Source organism: Borostomias antarcticus, assembly GCF_949987555.1.
Source record: "Borostomias antarcticus genome assembly, chromosome: 7".
NCBI classification, from domain to species: Eukaryota; Metazoa; Chordata; class Actinopteri; order Stomiiformes; family Stomiidae; genus Borostomias; species Borostomias antarcticus.
This window is the reverse complement of record NC_140240.1, coordinates 2990029-3013533: the sequence shown is the minus strand read 5'-3', so window position 1 is coordinate 3013533 and position 23505 is coordinate 2990029. Positions and strand designations below refer to the sequence as shown.

The window sequence follows — 23505 nt, the reverse complement described above, 5'->3', positions numbered from 1 at the left end:
CAGGTCCCACCACTCAGAGTGGTCAACCCAGTGGGGCTTAGTTGAACTGCCAGACGCACTGGCATGCGGGGCAGGGATTTGTGCAACATCTTATTAGCGTTACTGAAATGCAGGTGAAATATCATCCACCTTCAGTTAGCATCAAGAAATGACCATTTAAAGGCATTCAAAGATGGTCCCTGAAAATTGTGTATCATGTGTCTTCAAGCAAGCGAAAGACGAGACATGAGCATTGTGGTCACATTTCACACATACTGTATTACTGCACTGTGCAGTGTCACGCCGAGCCCTGTAGCTACAATTCGACCTCACCCCATGTTTCTAGACCTACCAGAGATTTCTACTGTATATCAACAAGCAACCTACCTTGCTACTCGGCTCGGGATGTAAACAGTGTCACATTCTGAACATTCAAAAAAAGAACACTTTCCGAACTAATTATCATATTATGAGTAGGAAATACATTCAATATGTTTATTAGACACAAGGACAGGGTAAGAATAGAGCACGTACGTTCAGTCATTTATCTTTTTTTATTGTACCTGGGTAATACAAACCACATGCTTTGGAGTTCAAGAAACAGGGTTTCACAATTCATGAGTGTCAGTGCCAACACACATTAACCTAACCCCCCCTCCCCTTTTTTATTGACTCATTACACATCATTTTCAAAAGTTACAGACCTGAATTATTTCATTTACAGAGTTCAAAACTGAGAGGGATAATTTGGAGGATGTTCAGGAAAGGTTATATTCAGACATGATTGGCCGAGCTCGCTGTTCTAAATACATATTGGTTCCTTTGGCCTTTTCACTGGGCTCTTGTGCTTAAATAGATTCTGCTTGCTCCAGCTGTGTGGAATCCATTATCTTACAGTAGTCTGAGCACAGCATAGAAAACAACTGCTTTAATTTGAAACATGAGCGGACATTTGTAAACAAAGAGGATATAAACTATATTTCCCCTTACATCACACCCGACACAAACTAGATACGACAGCTTTTTCTTCGATGCAATGAAATGTAACCTGATTGATCTTAGATAATGTTCAAATCGGAATAAGGGAGATAATCTGGTATTAAAATAGTGTGGATTTCTTGAAAACAAGTATAAGTGAATGAAAGATTTGAAATAAACCTCTACTACCATTATGTGTCTGCTAACAGGGAATCATTTTTACAGCTCACCTTTCTGGCCCCTGGGTGAAACTGTTTTTTTGCTTCCCTCTGGATATGAAGGGGTAGGACCTATGCCCACCCCCCCATTGCTCTCTGTAAAGCGCATTGTGTTGCCTCTGTGTATGAAATGCGCTATCCAAATACAGTTTGATTTGATTTCATTACTGATTGGCAGGGTGGACTAACTAACAAACATAGTGCAACAAAGAGATCAAATCCTGTCAATTTCAGAGCATTAGAATGTGCACAAACAGGCATAATTACACACAGCACAACTTCATGCACATAGTCAACACGATATAAGAAACCCCAGAATACAAATATAGACCACATTATGTCCTTCCCAAAGTATAACCAGTCTGATACAATGAGAATGTCTGTTGGCGTAGCATCCAGCACAGAAAAAAAGAGAAACATTTGAACGACAGGCAATACAACATTCAGTAAAACAAAGTATGAAGAAAACTTGTTTGTGGACTATACTGTATGTCTAGTTTTTTGTACAATACTCAGAAATACAAATGTTGCACAAATTGACAACAGTACCAATCAATAATTTACTTTCTTTGACACTCGAATATCTCTACCTATGCACTGCATGTTAATTGGACAAAAGGACCATATTTTTGCACAGACAGCAACACCAACAACGTGCTGTATCAGAAGGTCAAACTGAGACACTCTGGCCCAGTCCCCTCCCCCCTCCAGCAACTCCTCTTTCATCCCTTGATTGAACTCCTCCTTATAGGATGGAGTGGTGCCAATCAAAACACAAGGCTACATCTGATTGGAGTAGGAGGTAGGACCGCCCACCTGGCTGTATTCTGATGCCTGCTCCAGATCCCCCTGACCACTGTAGCCTCCTCCTGATTGGTCGAGACTGCCCTGGTTGTAGGGCGCCTGTTTCTCGGGCGCTCCGCCAGGGTCCCTGGCTACAGCCCCCTTGTGCCAGCCCGTTTCCTTGAAGACAAACCAGATGTTTCCTGCCCACAGGACGAAGTTTAGGAAGCCAAAGACCTGCGTTTAAGATTAATGATACGTTGATATGAGGCAGGATACCAAGTAGCCTACTACACATTAATCACAATACAATTTTTAGGGGCAAATTAAACTATATCCTGTATCGATTCATCTGGCTGAAATTATCCACTTACTTGTTAATTTGTTAGGCTTGTTAGGCTTGTTAGGCTGTCTGTCTGTCTATCTATCTATCTATCTATCTATCTATCTATCTATCTATCTATCTATCTATCTATCTATCTATCTATCTATCTATCTATCTATCTATCTATCTATCTATCTATCTATCTATCTATCAAAGCTCAGAAGATGTGTATTCGAAGTGCACTGTGTATTGTGTTAAGTGTACGGCTGTGTGTGTGCGTGACAAAGCGTACCACGGAGGTGTTGAGGCCCGACCAGCGGGCGCCGTGCACGGAGCCACACTTATTGGTCATGACCTTGCAGGCGGACATGAGCTGCTGCACCTCGTCTGGGTCTGTGGCCACCTTCACGTCAGAGAGGGCCTTGGCCCAGGCCGAGGAGCTCACCAGCCACATGAAGGAGAACACCACCGTCACCACAAAGTCCTGTCAGGGCGGGACGGAACACACAGAGACATGGCGGAGGATGTGAATGGTAAATGGTAAATGGACTGCACTTATAAAGCGCTTTTCCACCTTAGCGGCACTCAAAGCGCTTTACAATGGCCTCTCATTCACCCATTAACACACACATTCACACACCAATGGCGGTAGCTGCCATGCAAGGTGCTAACCTGCTCAATGGGAGCAATTTGGGGTTAGGTGTCTTGCTCAAGGACACTTCGACACTACCAACTGAGCTACAGCCCTGAGACGTGACGTGCAAGCCAACCCCACACAGTCCCAAGCAGCCAGCTCTGCGTTAGCTCTGTTCACTAAACACAGCTTCGCATATGAAAACATACCGGTGGAGTCTAGTAGCCTACTGCAGTTGCAACAGCCCACGAAGCTGTGTTGGTAAACAGAGCTAACATAGACCTAGCTAGCTGGCTTCACACATTAGGGACCGGGGCTTTAAAGGCTAGAAGGAAAATAGTCTTGCAGTTTCATGCTACAACTTCTGTGTAATAGTCTACAATGTAATAGCAAACTGTTTTTTGTTCAGTGTGCGTGTCCCTCACACACAGACCGATACGATTTTCCTAAGTGTGTGTAATGACAAGGGGAAAGGCGAGGTACTGACGATGAGTGGACCTCTGTTGCTCTCACGGTACTTGTTTTGGAAGAAGATGTAGACAACGGTGGCCAGGAGAGAGTAGAGGAATGCAAAGACTGAGATGGTGACGAAGAACTCCGCTGAGGAAGAGAAGTCTCCGATGAGGGAGAGGCGCTCTCTCCTCATCCCCTCGCACAGGGGTGCCTCGAACGACACCTGCTGCAATCTGGCAAAGAGAGAGGGGCGGGGGGAGGGGGGGGGGGGCTGACATAAAAACCCGCTCTCTATCTCTCTCTCACACACATACTTTCTCTCCATCTCTCTCTCTCTCACACACACACACACAAAACAAACAAACATTTTAATGAGCGGCAGGAGCTGTGTTTCTCTTAGGCATCATTAATCAATTGCTGTGGAAAACTGCTCATTTGGCAAAACAAATAAATTGGTGAACATATGCAAAAAAAAAAAGTTTTTTAATTTAAAGAAATGCATCACTTTTTAATATCTTTGATACCATACTATGATACACACAATTTTGAATGTATCTTCATGAATATCGTTGCCAGTTGAAGTGTACACAGCCATCAGTCAGGTAGGTAGTAGTATTGTATCTACAGTAACAACACATAAAAGAGCAAACCTCTGTCTGTCTGTCCGTCTGTCTGTCTGTCTGTCTGTCTGTCTGTCTGTCTGTCTGTCTGTCTGTCTGTCTGTCTGTCTGTGTCAGTTTCCATTTTCCACAGACACTGTCGGCCTCACAGCATTCATATTTGGCACGGGTACCGGCAGGGATCCCAAGCAGACAGTGACAGGGCCTGAATTTTTATAGGTAACTAGGGTCAACTAAATGGCCATAGACTTAAATAATGAGGAATGATAACAATGTGAACTTGTCTCTTCCGCCATCTTGGATCACACACCCTCAGGACTTGCCAAACTGCAGCAAAACACTGCAATATCTCTAGCTATAGCTACGTAAAGTAACTATCTTTATGCCCCACATACGACGCCCTCTAGCCATGATCCTAGCTTCTATGCTCCATTCACGTATGCTAGAAACGTTAGCGATCAGAACAGTAGTACTTGTTGAACGAAATCGGTCGTCTTCTGATCGATAGCGGTCAGTAAAATCAACCAAATGTCAAGAGGTGGATTGGATTCCTTTTGGCCTGCATGATCTAGCCATCTGCTTTTGAGAAATTTGGAGTCGATTATATTCACAGAGAGTAACCATCCATTGACCGCTATTCAATTGGGACTGGGGCTCAGGATCGAAATACATTTCCCCATTCACTATGATGGCCGCTACGCAGATCTTGAGCTCTGGGGCAGCGATGATATCTCAGGTTCTGTTTTTTTTTTTCAGAGGGTTCGATCGCTACAAAAGGTTATAGAGTGAAGACATTAATTATGTATTGTATTGCACTGTACTTTAGATTGCTATTCTTGCACTTTGCCTTCAGCACTAGATTATGCTCTTAGTCACTTGTTTTAGAAAGAAGATGCACTTGTGAGTTCTGGCAAGTAGTAGTACATTGGCTTTTCCTACGTTAAATGCAATTATTGTTAGTACAGACTTTGGATAAAAGCGTCTGCTAAATGACTGTAATGTAATGTTCTGGTTCAAGTCTGACCTGAAAGGATAGCCGAAGTCAATGCCAATGCTGAGGTTGCTGCCGGCCCTCTCCATACAGTCCACACTGACCCGCAGCTGACCGGTGTAGCCCCCACATGTTGCAAAAGCAAAGATGGCAAAAAGCTGTGGAGGAAAACAAAGCAGATGTACTGTACTGTTATACCGACCACTGGATGGGACCTCCCACCTACTGTAAGAGAGAAAATTAAAGGAATGGTTTGGACAAGTCAGCGGACGCAGCATGTGTGCTTTCAAGTGTGTGTGTGTGTGTGTGTGTGTGTGCCCCTCTTCACCACTGAACACAGAAGCTGAAAGACTACATCAGGGTTACACACACACACACACACACACACACACACACACACACACACACACATACACACACACACACACACAGTCATGCCCACACATAATAAAGGCTCTCTTGCTTAATGGTTTTGATATCTTTCATCTTCCAGAAAAAGTAACATACACTTCTAGGTTTGATTTTTTGGGAAAAGCTTCACTTCCTCATTATCCAACTCAATAAACTCTCTGACCTCAACACTCTTGGATTAAAGCAGTTTAACACCAAACAGATGCCCTTAATTATGTAGTAATCATTAAAGTGGGATCCCTGGGCAAGCACGGTGAGATATTTAAAGTCAACACTGCATGAACCATCTGGTCATTTGAGTAGTTTGGGGACGAGTTATTGTGATTCCTGGAGGCACAGCATAGCTCAGTCTAGACAGCAGCTTGTCATTCTCTCTCCATTAAACTTTCACTAGTCGTTGTTCGCCATGGATAGACGTGGACACCGAGCTGCTAGCTCTAATCCTGCCTGAGGACGAGGACGGTCTTCTGGCTGACGAAGCACGGGTCAGTCTCTGTGAAGACTAACTGTGTCACACACAGCCACCTAATGAATTCTCATCACCACTGGTGTTTGGCCCTGCAGTGTCAGGAGAGAGACACTGCCGCTGTGAACTGCAAATTGTTCTGCGCTTAACAAGATTTAAAATCTTAGATTTGGAAATATGAGATTAATTCTCGTTTTAAAAGTTATTTACTAGTTTCTATCTTATTTCTAGACTTGAACCAGCTTATTTTAAGATTTCTTATCAAGTAAAATTATCTTGCTGCATGGACAGATAATTTCACTAGTATTAAGTAATTTCTCCTCAAATTCAGTATTTATTTCTTGTATTTTAACTAGTGTTTTTGCAGTGTGAACTGGAAGAGAGATCTACCACATACTGTACAGGGATACCTCTCTGCCTCTCTCCCTGTCCGTCTCTCTGCCTCCCTCCCTTCCTTTCCATCTGTCTGGCTGTTTCCAATATTAGTCTGAAGTCGAGCCGGGATTTAATAGACAAAGAGAAAAATATGCAGTGAGTGATACCAGATTCAGCAGTAGTGAGGTACACAAGGCTCATGATGAGAGGTGAGGACATTAATCTGCAGTAAAGCAGATATTGACCCTGTGGTAATACCGTATCCAGTGGAGACCGTGAGACGAGGAGCAAGGTCTCAACGCTGCTGAGAATTAGAATTATTTTTCACTGGGAATGACTCTGCAGTCTAATTTCTCAGATGTCAAAGTTACATTATAAAACCAAGAGCACCATTTCCACTCGTACCCGAGGCCACTCCACGAAACATAGTGGGATATTGATGTTTCACATTGAAAATAGTTGCTGGTGACTGGTGAATCAATCAAAACAGAAATCTGTATAAACTATTTCTTGCTCTGCATGACCTTAAGTTTCAGTGGCACATTATATGCTATAAAATACAGAAGCAAAATAGTTTTGCTGTTCTCTGTGAACCAGACTAACTGTGTCATTTCGGCAGTAGCAGATGCGCTGGTGACTGTTTAGGCCGAGGCTGGTGTGAGTCATATAGGCCCAGTCCCAATGTCCCCCCTAAACCCTCAAGCCCTGAGCCCTCACAGACTTATTGACGTCACCTGGTGAAGTGATCGAGTGTGAGAGGCTGCAAGGGCTCGAATTGGTATAACAAGGAATGGGACAGCACTTGTGACATCACATTACGTTGACGTGAAAACATATTTCTTACTATTGTGGGCGTGGGGCTTTTTTAAAATCAATTTGTAAATTGTACATGTTTTTCTTGTAGGCCTTCGTGTAAATTAATTTTGGCTGAGTCAAATCCCCTTTACATTATCAGAACTCTCTGTGTTACCCTCAAAACATTTGTTCAACTTGAAATCATTTCATTTTGTGGTCATATGCGATCGCATCTGCGATCAAATATCAACCCAACCCAGTATTTGTTAGTAGGATCGCATCGATCCTACATTACTGCCTGTGATTCTTGTTTGTGATGAATCCAAAAGTATTAACTTAAGAATGATAATATATTATGTATACACATTCCTGCACCTCACAACTCTTTCCATATTCATGTTGGAAATCTCAATTCAAAGAACACTGCACCGAAATGGGTAATTAATGTCATACTGCTTTTAACTGGATGATTTAGAGCAACAGAAATCGATGTAAATTATAACCATAGCCTACATATTTTTAAACAAATCACATTATACAAACCCATGGGGTTAATAACCCATACTTAAAAATAATGAAACCAAATTAATTATAAGGCTACAGCTGAATCCCAATCTGAGTGTGCAAACCGCACTTGCGGCCCCTCGCACTTGTGGCCTGAGGCCTGAGCACTTAATTGACGTCAGCTGGAAGGGCCAGAGGGTGCAGGGCCGTGAATTAAATGGGACAGCACTTCCAGTTTCGCTCAATGCCCCTCCCACTTCGTTTTCATTGGCTGCCGCGTTCCTCCGACGCAGAGGCTGCTCTGACGCTCCCTTCAGCTCTGCAAATTGACCGATTGACGTCTGTTTTAATTTAATAATAAATAAAAAATTAGGTTGGGTGGGATATGTTTGCAGCATGTGGATTTCAAGATAAATGTTGTGTTATCTGCAAATGTCATCATTTATGTGTGATGCACTCGGATCATGACTCGGATGCACTCAAGCACTGTGTCACATGAGACGCGGTGGGCTGTGGGTATTTTCTGCTCCTAAGTCCGTGAAATTGCGGACTTTCGGTAAGTGCGGTTAAAGTGCGCAAAATGGCGGCGTGGCGCACTTGTGGACCTAGCAATTCCGTTTTGGAACTACCCTGAGCCCTTGTGGACTTAGCGGGAACGCGCATGTAAGGCCACAAGGCCGCGAGTGCTCTGCACTTTCGCCTAAGTGCGCGATTTGGGATTCAGCTTACTTGTGCAGATAAGCAAGTCCAGCTGAAAACATATTTTGTTCTGTAACGTGAACGTTACGGTTGGTTGATCTGTCCGTGCTTGTTTATTGGCTGTTCTTCAGGTAACCCCGTGTTTCACGTCACGACGCTATGAACTGTGGGTAATTCCCTTGGGCTAAGTCTGCAGAAATGCAGACTTACGGGAAGGGGCCATAAAGGGCTCAAAATGGCTGCCGGAGAGCCCTCGCGCACTTGCCGAGTTGACATTGGGACACCCCTAAGCCCTCGCGGACTTCGCGGGAGCGCGCTCTTAAGTCTGCGAGTCTGCAAGGGTGGACATTGGGACTGGGCCATACAGTGACTCCCTTGTACTCCCTTGGCGTCCAGTGATGACCTCACCACCACGCTGACTCAGAGAAATTCCTGGACATTGTTAGGTTTCCTCTCCACTGGGCATGCTCACAACCCAAACACAGACTCTGCTAGGGAGGCTCACAACACAAACACAGACTCTGCTAGGCATGCTCACAACACAAACACAGACTCTGCTAGGGATGCTCACAACACAAACACAGACTCTGCTAGGGATGCTCACAACATAAACACAGACTCTGCTAGGGATGCTCACAACACAAACACAGACTCTCCTAGGGATGCTCACAAACACAAACACAGACTCTGCTAGGGATGCTCACAACACAAACACAGACTCTGCTAGGGATGCTTACAACACAAACACAGACTCTGCTAGCGATGCTCACAACACAAACACAGACTCTCCTAGGGATGCTCACAACACAAACACAGACTCTGCTAGGGATGCTCACAACACAAACACAGACTCTCCTAGTGATGCTCACAACACAAACACAGACTCTGCTAGGCATGCTCACAACACAAACACAGACTCTGCTAGGGATGCTCACAACACAAACACAGACTCTGCTAGGGAGGCTCACAACACAAACACAGACTGTGCTAGGGATGCTCACAACACAAACACAGACTCTGCTAGGGAGGCTCACAACACAAACACAGACTCTGCTAGGGATGCTCACAACACAAACACAGACTCTGCTAGGGATGCTCACAACACAAACACAGACTCTGCTAGGGATGCTCACAACACAAACACAGACTCTGCTAGGGATGCTCACAACACAAACACAGACTCTGCTAGAGATGCTTACAGAAACCCCAAAGAGATATCGCTGACCAATTAGTACTGCGCACACACACACACACACACACACACACACACACACACACACACACACACACACACACACACACACACACACACACACACACACACACGCACACACACGTCCGTCCCCCTGGCCTCCGTTCACCTCCCATGGCCTGTGTTGTCTGGAAGGTATACCAGATTGGTCTCTCCTCCATACAGACCTGGAGATAATCCCCATATGCAGCTGAGCTAGGGAGAACAGGGCCTTGAACCCCCAGAAAACAACCCGTCTGAGACCCACAGTCATAAGCAGCACTCATCCCCAGACTCTCATTTCAACCATTTCACCCTCATGACTCATGAGGATTGTATTAGTTATCATTATCAGAGTGACATAGTGACATAGTGACAAGTACTGCAACAACTACCCCAACTGTATGGCCGTCATGTCTTGTGTTTATGGCTGAAACGTTTCACTTTAGTTTGCAATTGTAGCAATGAACAGTACAGGGCTGAGTTTCCCAGAGGCATCGTAGTGTTACGTTCATCGTAGCGCTACAGTGAACGCCGTAGCTTACCTATCAATGAACGTAGCGCTACGATGCTTCTGGGAAACGCAGCCCAGGTTTCTACAGAAAATTCAACCATAGGGGGAGAGAACAAGAGAGAGAGAGAGAGAGAGAGAGAGAGAGAGAGAGAGAGCAAATGTTCGAATCTGTTTGAATTGACTGACTTAACACTGGCTAGGTCACTGTAATCAACTAATCCGTTGTCCTTCAATAACTTCATTGAAAAGGTACAGATATTCAGTGTATTTGCATCATTTGAATCACAAAAGCTAAAATATTTTTATACTTTATTATTATTTATATATTATCTATTTCAACAAAAATGTCAACAAGGATACAAAAATAACACCAACTGGATAAAAAAATAAACTTACCGGTGCAAATATAACCATACACATTTAAAAAGCAGAAGTAAAATCCAGCTTTGTTACACAAGATAGTTCCCAGTGGATCTCTGTCTCATTCTGTTAATGAAACCCAAGAAAGAATAAGCTCTCCAAAGACAGAAGAAACTGAGACTCTCTCTACCTCCCTCCCTCTCTCCCTCCCTCCTTCCCTCTCTCACTCCCTCCTTCCTAGAGTAAAACAAGAGGACTGAGAGAAAGAGGGAGAGAACGGAAAGAGATGTTGGGAAGATGCAAGCATCATGTTCTTTGAGATCTGTGGTCTCCAGTTACCACAAGAGATGAGATGACAGCAGAGTGACACACACGCACATCAGCACAAACACACGCATACACACACATGCATGCGCACATGCACGCACACTCAGAGACACACACACATGCATGCACGCACGCATGCACACTCACAAAAAAACAACAACACATGAAGCCATAAACCATAGTACTTGAAATCCTACAGGTCATGAATGCATGGACACACACACACGCGTGCGCAGGCAGGCACGCACGGATACACACACACACACACACACACACGCACACACACACACACACACACACACACACACACACACACACACACACACACATTGACATTAACAAACAGGAGGACATAGCAAATGGCTGTTGAAATAATTGTTGTTGAAATCCTATTTATTTGTAATGAGGTGATGTACTGTTGGCTGGCCCTCTACTCTGATGCTACAAAGTGTTACTTTTCTTAATGAATCAGAAAACCAATAGCCCTGAGACAGCTGTGAGGTAATTATTGGAGATAAACTCACAAGTCCAAGCAGATTTTACAATAGTTGAACTACAGTACTGCTGTTAGTCTAGGTGCCTAGATGTGACGCCAAGGGAAACACATCTGTATTGGAGAGATTCTGACCAACGGAATCAAAACTTGAAATAAAAGGAGTCTGCGCAAACTCTAGCTCTGGTGCAATATCTGCTTACACCCATCCTGGCCTCTCAGATCTGATGTCTGGGTGTAGAGGAAGCTCTGAGTTGATTAGTTAGTCCAGACTCGGAGCGGCAGAGAGACCCTCATTACACTTGCAAACTATCTAGTCCTTTTTTATGTTCTTGTTACTTATGTCACTTTGGCTACTGATATGTGTGTTCTGCTCCTCTATCTCAACCATCTCTCTCTGCTCTGGTTCTGCCGGAACACAGTAGCAGCTGTAGGCAACGCAGTTTGGAATTGGGTACGTTTCTTTGTCCAATCATAGAGGATTGCAGAGGTAGATATTGCTATGGTGGACTGACTTGAAAAGCAAACAGCAAGCATCCCCTTTGGCAATGATGGAGGACAAAGTAAAACCAGTGTGTGGTTCTAGACCCCCCCGTCTCAACGTCTCACGTCATCACAACGAACTAGTGGAGGAGAGAGAATCACGGCTTGAATGAGCCTCTCCTGTTCTCCCCCACGGAGCCGTGAGACACTCAGGAAAGTACAGTTACTACGCCGCAAGAGAACGATTATAGGCAGTAAAAGCCGACAGACGTTTCCGAGACGCTTGAACAAACTCCCAACGGTCTCCAGCCCAGAGTCAGTGTGCCGTACTCCAGGTTGAGGGAGCAGGGGGCTCCAGACAGGAGTTGGATGAGATCCTGTGTGGTTTAGACATGGGTTATGACCCACTGATGAAGCGGTATCGGGCTCTGTTTGGCAACCAGTCGCTCAGACAAAGCGGTTCAGCAGGTGGTTGTGCTGGTGGAACAGTGTGGAATGGACCTGGTGAGTCTGAGAGAGGTACACGGGAAACAAGGAGACAGATGGAGAGATGGAGGAGAGAGTGTGTGTGTGTGTGTTACTGACCAAGGCCACATTTGGGGACAAATGCTGTACATGAAACCGGTTGATTGGGGACGGCATGTCAAATTGGGGACAAAACTGGTGTCTCCGACTAGATTTTGGGATTGGGATTGGGATTGGGTTCGGGATTAGGATTAGGGTTAGGGTAAGGGGATATGGAAGTCAAACCCTACACCCCTGCCAGACCACTACACTCTGCTACCTCAAGGCGATTGGTTGTGTAATGGATTTTAACTGATCTAGTCAAAAAGGATTTACCAAGATTCGCTCAAACAGGTTAAGTCTGGTTTATTGAGAAAACATACGAGCGCATGGACTTCCGGACAACGCACGAGTGGTATCCAAAGAAGTCCCGCCTCCTGTCCCTGCACGGCCTTATATTCAAGCAAAACACAGGTATGGCGGTTCCAGGATGTGATTGGCTAATCCATTGTACGTCATATTAAATGGCAGGCGTCATCAACAGTGGTCGAGAATACAGACACGTGACATGAGAAAAGGCGGTAATTTCTTGAAGGGACAAAGGGAAAAAGGATGGTTATTCTGGACAACGTCTAGGTGTGTTGACCTTCTGGGGGTCATCCTGTCATGAATTAGGTTAGCACAGCTATATGAAAGGTTAAGGGAGGTGGTGAATTACAAAAGGAGGTGATGAAACTATAATTTCTATGACAACAGGCATCACCACACAGCTTTCAACAATTCCCTACTTTCTTTTCGCATTACAATCAATGAAGAAGAGGGATAAAAGATACACTGAGAAAATAAGAGATACACTTCAATACTTTACAATACCATTTAGGACACTATCTGCCCAGCATCATACAGAATTACATATTTCTACTAAGTTGTTGTACCAGTCTCTCTGTGATGGACCTGGTAGCTAGCAACAGCAAAATTGTTTTCCAATACTATTGGTTAACTCCCCTTGGCCAGATGTGTTGTATGCTGTTATTGGCCCCCTATATCAGAAGCCTGTACCCAAACGGAGTGCAATGGGTTTACTGCTTCCTGGATTGTGCTGAGGTGAAACCTTTGGTTATGGCACATTAAATCATCGCTCTGTTTTCTTTCACCCCAGTGTCACTCATAAGAGTCTAACGGTTAAACCTTCCTACTCTGCTGAGGAGAAAGCGAGCCAGAAGCTTGTTTCACACTTGACCGTGAGAGCCCAAAACCAGGTAGTCAGCGCCCCCGTGTGGTGGGAAGAAGACATAAACGAGAGAGATAAAAACACATGACAAGAATGTCACCATGCGTCCTCACTGACACTTCTCACTGTCACATGCACGCACACGCACGCACGCACACACGCGCACACACACACACACACACACACACACACACACACACTGTGGGTTAATGAGTTTATGAATAAGAGTACTATAGAGAGTGTAGACTGACAGGCTGACTAGTTACCAGTACAGCAGCTGTTGACAGTGATGTGTGTGTGTGTGTGTGTGTGTGTGTGTGTGTGTGTGTGTGTGTGTGTGTGTGTGTGTGTGTGTGTGTGTGTGTGTGTGTGTGTGTGTGTGTGGGTGGGTGTGGGGGTTAATGGAGCTCTAATTGGTTCCTGGTTACACTACTGGCTGAAACTGCCTTATCTCATCTCCCCCAATAATTAACTTGCCGCTCATAGCCATCCACCCCCCACTCCCTCATGTGTGTGTGTGTGTGTGGGGGGAGGGTCACGGGGGGGGGGGGGGGGGGGGGGGGGGGTCGGGGGGCTGTACGAGTATGTCACAATTCACAGTCATAATCTACAGTCAGGCCCTCACATCAGCCCTAATAGCCCCTCTCCTCTCCTCCTCTCTCTTCTCCTCTGTTATCTCTTCTCCTGTCCTCCCCTCTCTTCTCCTCTCATCCCACCTCTTCTCCCCCTCTCCTCTGCTTCACACTCCTCATCCCACCTCTCCTCTCTCCTCTCTAAGGCTCTTATGTCTGTGGGGGAATGTTCTGGCTGTTCCCTGGGTTAGCATGTCAATAGAGTACAGATGGTGTCCAGCACAGACACGTTGGGCTGCTAGGTTAATAGGCTAGATTGAGCTAAACTAGGATAAGGTTGGCTTAGCTAGCCTCAGTCGCAGCCAATCCAAAACAAAACAAAACAAAAGCCCTTGAATCCTCCCAGTAGCCCACTGCCATAGGTGTATACTTGCTCTTTGCCTGTTTCTCAAGCACATATAAAACCACAACTGGGGGAAGTTGTGTTAATTTGAGATCCGTTTTAGTTACTGGAGTATTGTATTGCTCTTTAAATAACATTCTTTCAGTTGAGGGACAGTGCAAGAGGGATTTCTGAGAAGCAAATAGGCAGATATCTTTGCACAAAAACATGCACAAACACACACATGCACACACAAACACACACACACACACGCATGCACACACAAACACACACACACGCACAGCGGCATTTCATAAACAGGATAATATGCAAATTCATTCCCGTGCCAAGTCACATGCATCCTAATTCACAGTCAAATTCCACACATACTTTAACGCGCAAAGAGCGAGGGAAGTGGGGAGAGATGAAACGAGAGTATTCTCTCTCTCTCTGTATCTCCTCTCCATATCTCTCTCCCTCCCTCCCTCTCTCTCTCTCCACCCCTCTCTCTCCCGCAGCTGCCTGCTCTCCCTGTGATTTTAGGAGGTTTAGCCCTCTGGTTTCTGGCAGGAGTCTTTGAACAGGCGAGCGTGGCGCTGTGGAGGGGAGTGTTAACTAAGCCCGGCACGCCTGTGTGTTTATCAGCCTCTCCCAGCTGGGTTCTGGGGGGGGGGGGGGGGGGTCAGGGACACAGGCTGGCCTAGGCATGCTGGGTTAAGGGCATGGGTAGAGAGAGAGGCTACAGTGGAAGGCTGAGCGGGCGGGATGGCTAGAATGTCTGAGTTGGGGGCGGGGGTGAGATCGGGATGGGAACATGGACATGCTGGAGGCCTGGACAAAAGGCTGAGGGTCAAGGTCAAGGTCAAGGTCAACTTTATTTATAAAGCACGTTTAAAATCAACCGAAGTTGCCCCAAAGTGCTGTACAATATATAAAATGAACTAAAACAAAAAACAGAATAAACAGGGCTTGGATGACAGAAGAGCCAGGGCTGAGGCTTGGATGACAGAAGAGCCAGGGCTGAGGCTTGGATGACAGAAGAGCCAGGGATGAGGCTTGGATGCTGAGAGGTTTGAAGAGGTGGGATGGGGTGCAGGGCTGAGGGTAAGAAGGGGCTAGGGTTTGGTTTTAGGAGCTGAAAGAGGCTGCAGGCTTGACTCGGCATACGTCTTAAAATTACAGATGGAAAAAGAGAGACAGAGAGTGTGTGTGTGTGGAAAGAAAGGAGGTATAGAGGAAAAAAGGAGTCAAAAAGCGAGTGAAATGGTGGAGGGAGCGGAGGAGTCGAGAAGGAGAGGATTCTAGGGAGGTGTGCTGAGGAGATCGTGGAGCGAGCGACGGAAGCAGAGCGGAGAAGAGCAAAGACCCTTGAGGAGGAACGGAAGTGAAGGAGGTTCATTCCCCCTCTCGGCGCTACTCTCCATCTCCATGTCCTGAAATCAATCCACTTGATCAGCTGCGCTTGACTTCTCCACAACGTATCCACAACGTTCCCCCAACCAGTGAGGACAGAGGCACCTGCTCTATTCAAGGCTTCGCATCTCGGTGTGAAGTGCCTGCTTTTGGAGTGAAAAGGCTTAAATTAAGCCACGCCCTCGAGAGGGAACGACGGCCACTTAATTCCCCGCTGCTCGTTAAGCGGTTTTATCCACCTCAAATAAAGGCTCTGTATACGAGCGCTCTCGAGTGCTAGGAACTATCTTTTTACAGTGTCAGCCGTGAGGTTGAACTAAACAGAGACATGCATTCCGCCGCCTCTCGCCTGCTCTGGATTCAGTCCTCAGTGTGTGTGTGTGTGTGTGTGTGTGTGTGTGTCTGCAGGGTAAAAATATCCCTCTCTCTCCACTCAAGCAGAAGCATTAGCCACAATCCACAAGCCCCCCCCCCTACTCCTCTGCTCTGTGCCTACATCAGTGTGGAAACAAGAATGATTTTACGCCAGCTAGCAAAGCAGCCTGCAAAATGAAGCAGCAATTGCCAAACCAAAAGACCAACACTGCATTAGACAACAACCGCACTGGTTCATCAATGTGCAATAGCAATATCAGCTGTCATTTCATTGAGTGGTGGGAGAATGAGATTGATTTGGGGATTTCCCCAGTCTTTTAATAAACAAGGCCACTCTTGCTCTGGGTCTACAAATGCTTCCTGTGATCGCCTCCTCTGGAAGCAGCTAGAATCAAGGATACTGTAGGGTACTGTAACTGCAATACTGTAGCAAAGCGCACGCTCATGTGAGTGTCTGATCAAGGGTTCATGCCAACAGCAGTGCACAATCAAGAGCTTGTTCATTAGGGGTTGATCTTCCTACATGGGGGAGGCTTTGTACTCTCTCTTCCTCTCTCCCTCTTCCCATCTCCTCTCTCTCTCTCTCTCTCTCTCTCTCTGTAAGCTTGACTGACCACAAGCAGGCAGAAAATCTCCATTTATTTTTGTAACAACGTTTCTTCATGCTCCTCTTCTCCCTGTGGGGTTTCCATGGCTACTTGGTCAGGTGACCTAGCTGGAGTCCATCCCTGCCCTGCGGTGGCTGTCACAGCAGTTAGCCAGCCTGGGCCACCCAATGGGAACATGATCCGACTGTGTGTGTGTGTGTGTGTGTGTGTGTGTGTGTGTGTGTGTGTGTGTGTGTGTGTGTGTGTGTGTGTGTAATTCAGTGTGTGCGATTCTGTGTGTGTTTATGCTACTGTGTATAATATGTGTGTGTGTGTGTGTGTGCGTGCATGTGTGTGTCTAAGTTCATATGTGCATTAGTCAGCTTCTGACACCCAGCAGAACCCCCCCACCCCCCCTAGTGGAGTTTACTCTGCCAGGCATACCCTTTAAAGGTCCCATATCCTTTGCCCTTTAGGCATTTTTGTGTAATTCCTACATACCTATAGAATGCATACATGATTATCTTTACATTTGGAATCATCTGAAAGTATTTTTATTTCATAATTTAGTCTGCCAATATCTACCTTTCCCACAAACAACCTGTTTTGATATGAGTATGACTGGTATAGTATGACTATTAAAGGTACCCAATGTAGTTTTTGACCACTAGTATGCGCTCTAGAGCAAATTTGAGGGTTAAAGACTCCACAACATGGTATGGCTCAGCTCTCCAACCTCTTTTGCCCTCTGGATGGTGGATGGGCTCCGGGGTCTGGGACCAGATAAGAGCCCACAGCTGCATGGAAGTCAGCTACTATGACAAGCTCAGCAGACATCCACAGTTACCGGGTTAGAATTCACGATCAGACCCTATGTGACGTTTGTGTGTTTGCCTGTAGGTGACCAAATGTTTGAGTTGGCACTTGAGATTCAGAGGGAGGGTGAGAGAACGATAGAGAGAGACGGAGAGACAATCCCAAGGGAAGTTACATCTCTTTTAACCAATCCTCCTGCATTTGTTCAACAGCCAATTCACTGGAAAGCCATTTTCTCTTATGCTGCATTGGCTCATTTGCATAGCCGCCGAAGCTGCGTGGCCTCTCTCGCCTTCTCTACACAACTCTATACATGGCAGAGGTCAGGTGCGCCTCTTACGGTTAGAGGATGAGAGATACTACACATGTTGACATTGTAGCACTCTTGTTGGGGGCGGCTGTAGCTCAGTTGGTAGAGTGGGTCGTTCAGTGATCGAAGGGTCAGTGGTTCGAATCCCAGCTCTGACTGTCCACATGTCGAAGTGTCCTTGAGCAAGACACCTAACCCCAAATTGCTCCCAATGAGCAGGTTAGCACCTTGCATGGCAGCTACCGTGAATGGGTGAATAAGAGGCCATTGTAAAGCGCTTTGAGTGCCGCTAAGGTGGAAAAGCGCTATCTAAGTGCAGTCCATTTACCATTTGTTCTGAACAGCAGCAAATGCCATACTTATGTATAAGGTCTCTCTCTCCCTGTTGTCTCCATGGAAACACCATGACCTATCCTCAAACAATGGCAAAAGTCCATGGGACAATTTTGTCTTTATGGGTGCAGACTGGAAAATGCTCTTCGTGATATTTGTTATACTGTAGACCCACTAACAGTGTGTAGGGAAGATGACTTATCTATCTCATGTACTATATATTTCTTAAATTATACACATATAGTGGGACAATGTATCGATAGCAGATCGACTATTCAAACTCACATTGATAAATCTGAAATACATCTCTCTACCCTATTGTGGGGCGACTGTAGCTCAGTTGGTAGAGCGGGTCGTTCATGGATCGAAGGGTCAGTGGTTCGAATCCCAGCTCCGACTGTCCACATGTCGAAGTGTCCTTGAGCAAGACACCTAACCCCAAATTGCACCCAATGAGCAGGTTAGCACCTTGCATGGCAGCTACCGCCATTGGTGTGTGAATGTGTGTGTGAATGGGTGAATGAGAGGCCATTGTAAAGCGCTTTGAGTGCCGCTAAGGAGGAAAAGCACTATATAAGTGCAGTTCATTTACCATTTTATTGCACACTGGATATAAGACAGAAAAGTCTAAATTTCAACCACAACGTCAGTTCAACTGTAAACAAGCTGAAATGACAGCAACACGCATCGCTGGATCTTCCAAGAGGAGGATTCCCTTCACAAACAGACAGAGATGACAAACAGCACGTTTACCATGTACCTCTAACACGCCACTGGCATGCACGTTTACCATGTACCTCTAACACGCCACTGGCATGCACGTTTACCATGTACCCCTAACACGCCACTGGCATGCACGTTTACCATGTACCCCTAACACGCCACTGGCATGCACGTTTACCATGTACCCCTAACACGCCACTGGCATGCACGTTTACCATGTACCCCTAACACGCCACTGGCATGTCCATTACAATTAGAGCCATGGAGAGATTTACCCTCCATGGTTTCATCTCAAAGAACAGGCCATAATAAAATTAACTTGATAATGATACAGCAGAGAGACAACTGCCAGACATGCTCATTCCTACCCAGCAAACACGCAACGTCAGGGAGACGTTCAGATCATGTCTTAATAACGTCCGTCGGTCCAGAACCCCGTTTGTACGTCTGCTGGACCCCTCAATATTCACACGTCTGGCTTGGACCCCTCTAAGACGTCTGTGGACGTGCAGAACAGGTTCAATATCTGAACGTTAAAAAAAACTTTCATTCTGGCTCCTAATTGGATGTCTTTGGATGTCCAAAAAAGACGAAAAAGACATCTAAAAGACGTCTTTTAGACGTGTCTTTGCTCAGTGGGCAGTGGTGGAACATAGGCCTGGGAGCAACAGACCAGGGGCCCAGAGAGACACTGAGGGCCAAATGAGGACAATCCAGGGCACCAGACATCACTCATTTCTGCAAGAGGCATGACAAGGTACTTCTGAAACACACTGCCTCATTGTTTTAATGATGTTATACATCATGAATGTTTGCATACGTTTTGAATTATGAATGATTTGTGATGAATTATTTATGGAGCATATTAAAATGAGTCCTGTGTACACACACACACACACACACACACACACACACACACACACACACACACACACACACACACAGTGTGTGTGTGTGTGTGCTTGAAACAGATGCTTTGGATATGCCTGCTCTTTTAAACGTGCCTACAAATACCAACTCACACCTATAACCGTTGCACAAATGACAAGCTCGGGGAGTAAACACGAATTACATGCAGAATTGATCAAAGAAAAGCAGAGCTGAGGTTTTATATCAGTCTGTCGAATGTGTTTTTCAAATGATGATTCCTGATCATTCACTGCGCCGAATGAATACACTGAGTCGACATCAACTGATCAAAGCTGCAGCTTCACAAGCTGAAATCGCACATACTGTAGGTGTACCTTTAGGAACACAAATATCTGTCGGCATATTGACAACGATAACCTGTCAATAGATAGGATAGGACATCGCTTTCATAGAGCGACAATTCATTAAGCTACATAAACTTGAGCCATTTGGTCACGGTGACGCGGATTGATTGATCACGCGCCGGGACGGTTCCTTTCGGAGAACGTGGGACAATTAGCCTACCGACATGAAAAGCAACGGTGAAAAAGAAAAAGTTTCATCCATGAACTAAAGGAATTACTGAAAACGATAGTTTAATGCAGATTTATTCGCAAAACACCCTAGCCCTTTGGGGAAATTAACATCAAAGACGCAATTATGAAAGCGCACCAGGGTTGAGCTCACGCATGTAGGAAATAACTTAAATGTTCATAACTCCTGATAAATATGAACTGCAAAATACATTATACAATATGTTGGTCTTGGACTGTAGGCCTACACATATGAACTTATTCAAGCAAACATAACAAATAACCTAGGCTACATCAAAATGTCACTTACCCATTCCAAAACGCGGATAAATCCAAGAGGTAATTTAAGCACCTGGAATGTCCCGGCAGACACAAGCTGAATAGAAAACAAAAGCAGATAGGTAGCCAGGTATGAACTAAATGTTTATATTCCAATTGTAAACATGCAGACTATGCAGTCCACTAATATGTAGATAAGACAGCCCAACATTCCATTCACAAACCTCCAATTCAACATACCTGGTTAGCAGTTTCCATTTTGAGATAAGTTTTTGTCTTTGATTCGCTTTATGTAAACAAAATATCAAAACGCTCGCTCCCCAAACCGATTGATGTGTCTGTGCTTCACGCGCGTAACGGGGACTCTCGGCTTTATTACTACTCCATACGGAAACACCCGAGGTCTCCTCGGCTTTAATTACTACTCCATACGGAAACACCCGAGGTCTCCTCGGCTTTAATTACTACTCCATACGGAAACACCCGAGGACTCTCGGCTTTAATTACTACTCCATACGGAAACACCCGAGGTCTCCTCGGCTTGTTGAATCATAAAAATCACCATAGAGACAGACAGTGGATTGGCTTCACGAAGACGAGCGATGGCTTTATTATTTTGCTATTGGATAACAATATTTTTTTATTTTGACAATTTAGGCGACGGGAAAGTAGGCTTACTCGTCTTTCGTCCTCGTGTCGTTTGAATAATGTGTCCAGTGTGCCTCGTGTTTCGCTCTTCGTTGGATAGTAGCCTACACGCATGTTATATTTGCCTATTATCTTAAACATTGTCAATGTTTTGTCCCTTTATGAAAGAATGAACCGGGTGTAGCACATGCTTAGCCATACACTACATTTTGTGCACATGCATCTTTTTTAACCTCTACTGCGTGTGATAAGCTTTGCACGTAGGCCACATGATGCTTCCAACGAAGCTATCGTGTGTAGGCTAAATTAAGTCAATATTTATAATAATAATTAATAATAATACCCGGCTGCAACATATCCAACGCATTACGTAATCACACTCACAGCATGCACGTGGCCAAAGGGGTTCCATCACTCTCCAACATACAGGCCAGTTTGTGTGTGTGTGAGAGAGAGAGAGAGAAAGAGAGAGAGAGACAGAGAGAGAGAGAGAGTGTGAGAAAGAGAGAGATAGAGAGCTCATTTATCGGATCTCCTGTGGACTTGAGGAGATTTTAAAATGCTTTTGACCATATTATTTCGTTAACCTCTCTCTGAGTGGACTGTTCCATACACCTGAAGGCTCCAATTACCCCAGTCCAGACATTAATATGACTGCCAGATAGCCTTGGCCTACTGGAATGTGACTCACTGTTCTGCAATGTGGAGCAGAAATTAGATTGTTATTCTCTTACTACATGGATTCATCAAAACGGTGGTCGTTTCCATCAATATAAAAATCACACCCAGGTGGTGAACAAATCGGTGCACAATTATGAGCAATACTGCCCTCTGTTGGTGTGAACTCATGCTATGAATGGACACACGTCACGTAGAAGCGACTTCACCACTTAAAAACACGTTGTATCCTACTTTGTTTAACTAAGCATCCTTTGCTGTATGGATGCTACTCCTGGGCAGCCCGTTGGACTGGAGGAGGTCGAGCTATTATTTGTCATCTAATTAGCTTGGTGAGGCCAAGCAGAGTGAGCTGGACTGAGCTGACTGCAGGCAAGGCAGCAGCAAGCGAGGGAGGCTCTCCGATGTCTTCTCAAGTGATGACAATCCCAGCACGGAGAAGTGCTAACTGGGCTGACAGCGTGGCTAATTTTACATCTTCTCACTAGTTCCACCCCCACTCGTTCTCTCTCTCTCTCTCTCTCTCTCTCTCTCTCTCATCCCCCCCCCCCCATTCTCATTCTCCTGCACATCCCCCTCTCTCATTCTCTCCCCCTTTTCTCAGTTTCTCTCTGCCTGAAGGGCTCTGTCCCAGCGATGAGGGCATTGTTAGACCTGATTGGCTAATCCCCTCGTCACAGGAAATCATAAAGTAGTGAGCAGGAACAGTAGAAGCTATCATGCCTACATTACTGTATCCGTTGAGAGGGATCAGTTTCTATACTGACAAGGCTGGGCAGAGGACCGTGTTAGGGATCACATGGTACAGCTCACGGCCTGCCCAATCCAGAGCCCCCGGAAGCTGCCAATCATTCTCACGGTGCCATGGTAACTCCCCCGGAGATTCTTAAGAGGCTGTTTCCTCTGAAATGTGCAAATTGCCATCTTACACCCCTGCGGAGGAACCACTGTTCATTTGAGGGGGGCCTGCATGCCATGCGACCAACTCAAGGTCAACTTATGCCACTCCGTCTCGCCTATAGTGATGTCACCCTGGCACAACGCAGAAAAGGCTACAAATAGATGTTAAAAGAACCTGCAGCGGGCTCAGCTGTGGCCAATCATCTCCTAATATTCTCTCATCCCCCCTCACCTTCACCATTGATGTTCTGAGAGGAGATTTATTAGACGGATATTCTGTAGTGATACTGAGCTGCTCTCTGCTATATTGTTTGCTTATAAATCCTGCCGCTTAAACAGCTTTGATTCAGTCCTCATATTTTGCCTCAAGGGGGACTTAAGCATGTCACACACACTGGCAGGTGTCAATGATTAAACACCTGGATAAAGTTCCAAAGTGCTGCATATTAAGAATCAAACACACATGGGTACAGTTGAATGAGGGAAAGAGGTGTGTGTGTGTATGTGTTGTATGTTTGGACACAAAAGAAGGTTAAAAGAAAGCTGTTTATATCCAGACTGAGTAATATGTGTCCTATGCCAAAGGTCCTCCACTGGCATTGTGGGCCAGTAGTCCTGATGGTCATTTCGACATTTAGAGTAGTGGTCAGAGCATTGGACTCCCACGCGGGAC

The 23505-nt window shown here is 45.5% G+C and overlaps 1 protein-coding gene across 1 annotated transcript; it reads right to left on the bottom strand.

Annotated features, from left to right (window-relative positions):
* Positions 1-1955: 1955 nt before the first annotated feature.
* Positions 1956-20864, bottom strand: synpra (synaptoporin a; the record flags this gene model as incomplete). Its single annotated transcript, XM_084440568.1, has 6 exons — positions 1956-2195; positions 2576-2767; positions 3405-3603; positions 5015-5139; positions 20638-20703; positions 20847-20864. 6 exons carry the CDS (start codon positions 20862-20864, stop codon positions 1956-1958), a joined length of 840 nt encoding a protein of 279 aa, XP_084296694.1.
* Positions 20865-23505: the final 2641 nt, after the last annotated feature.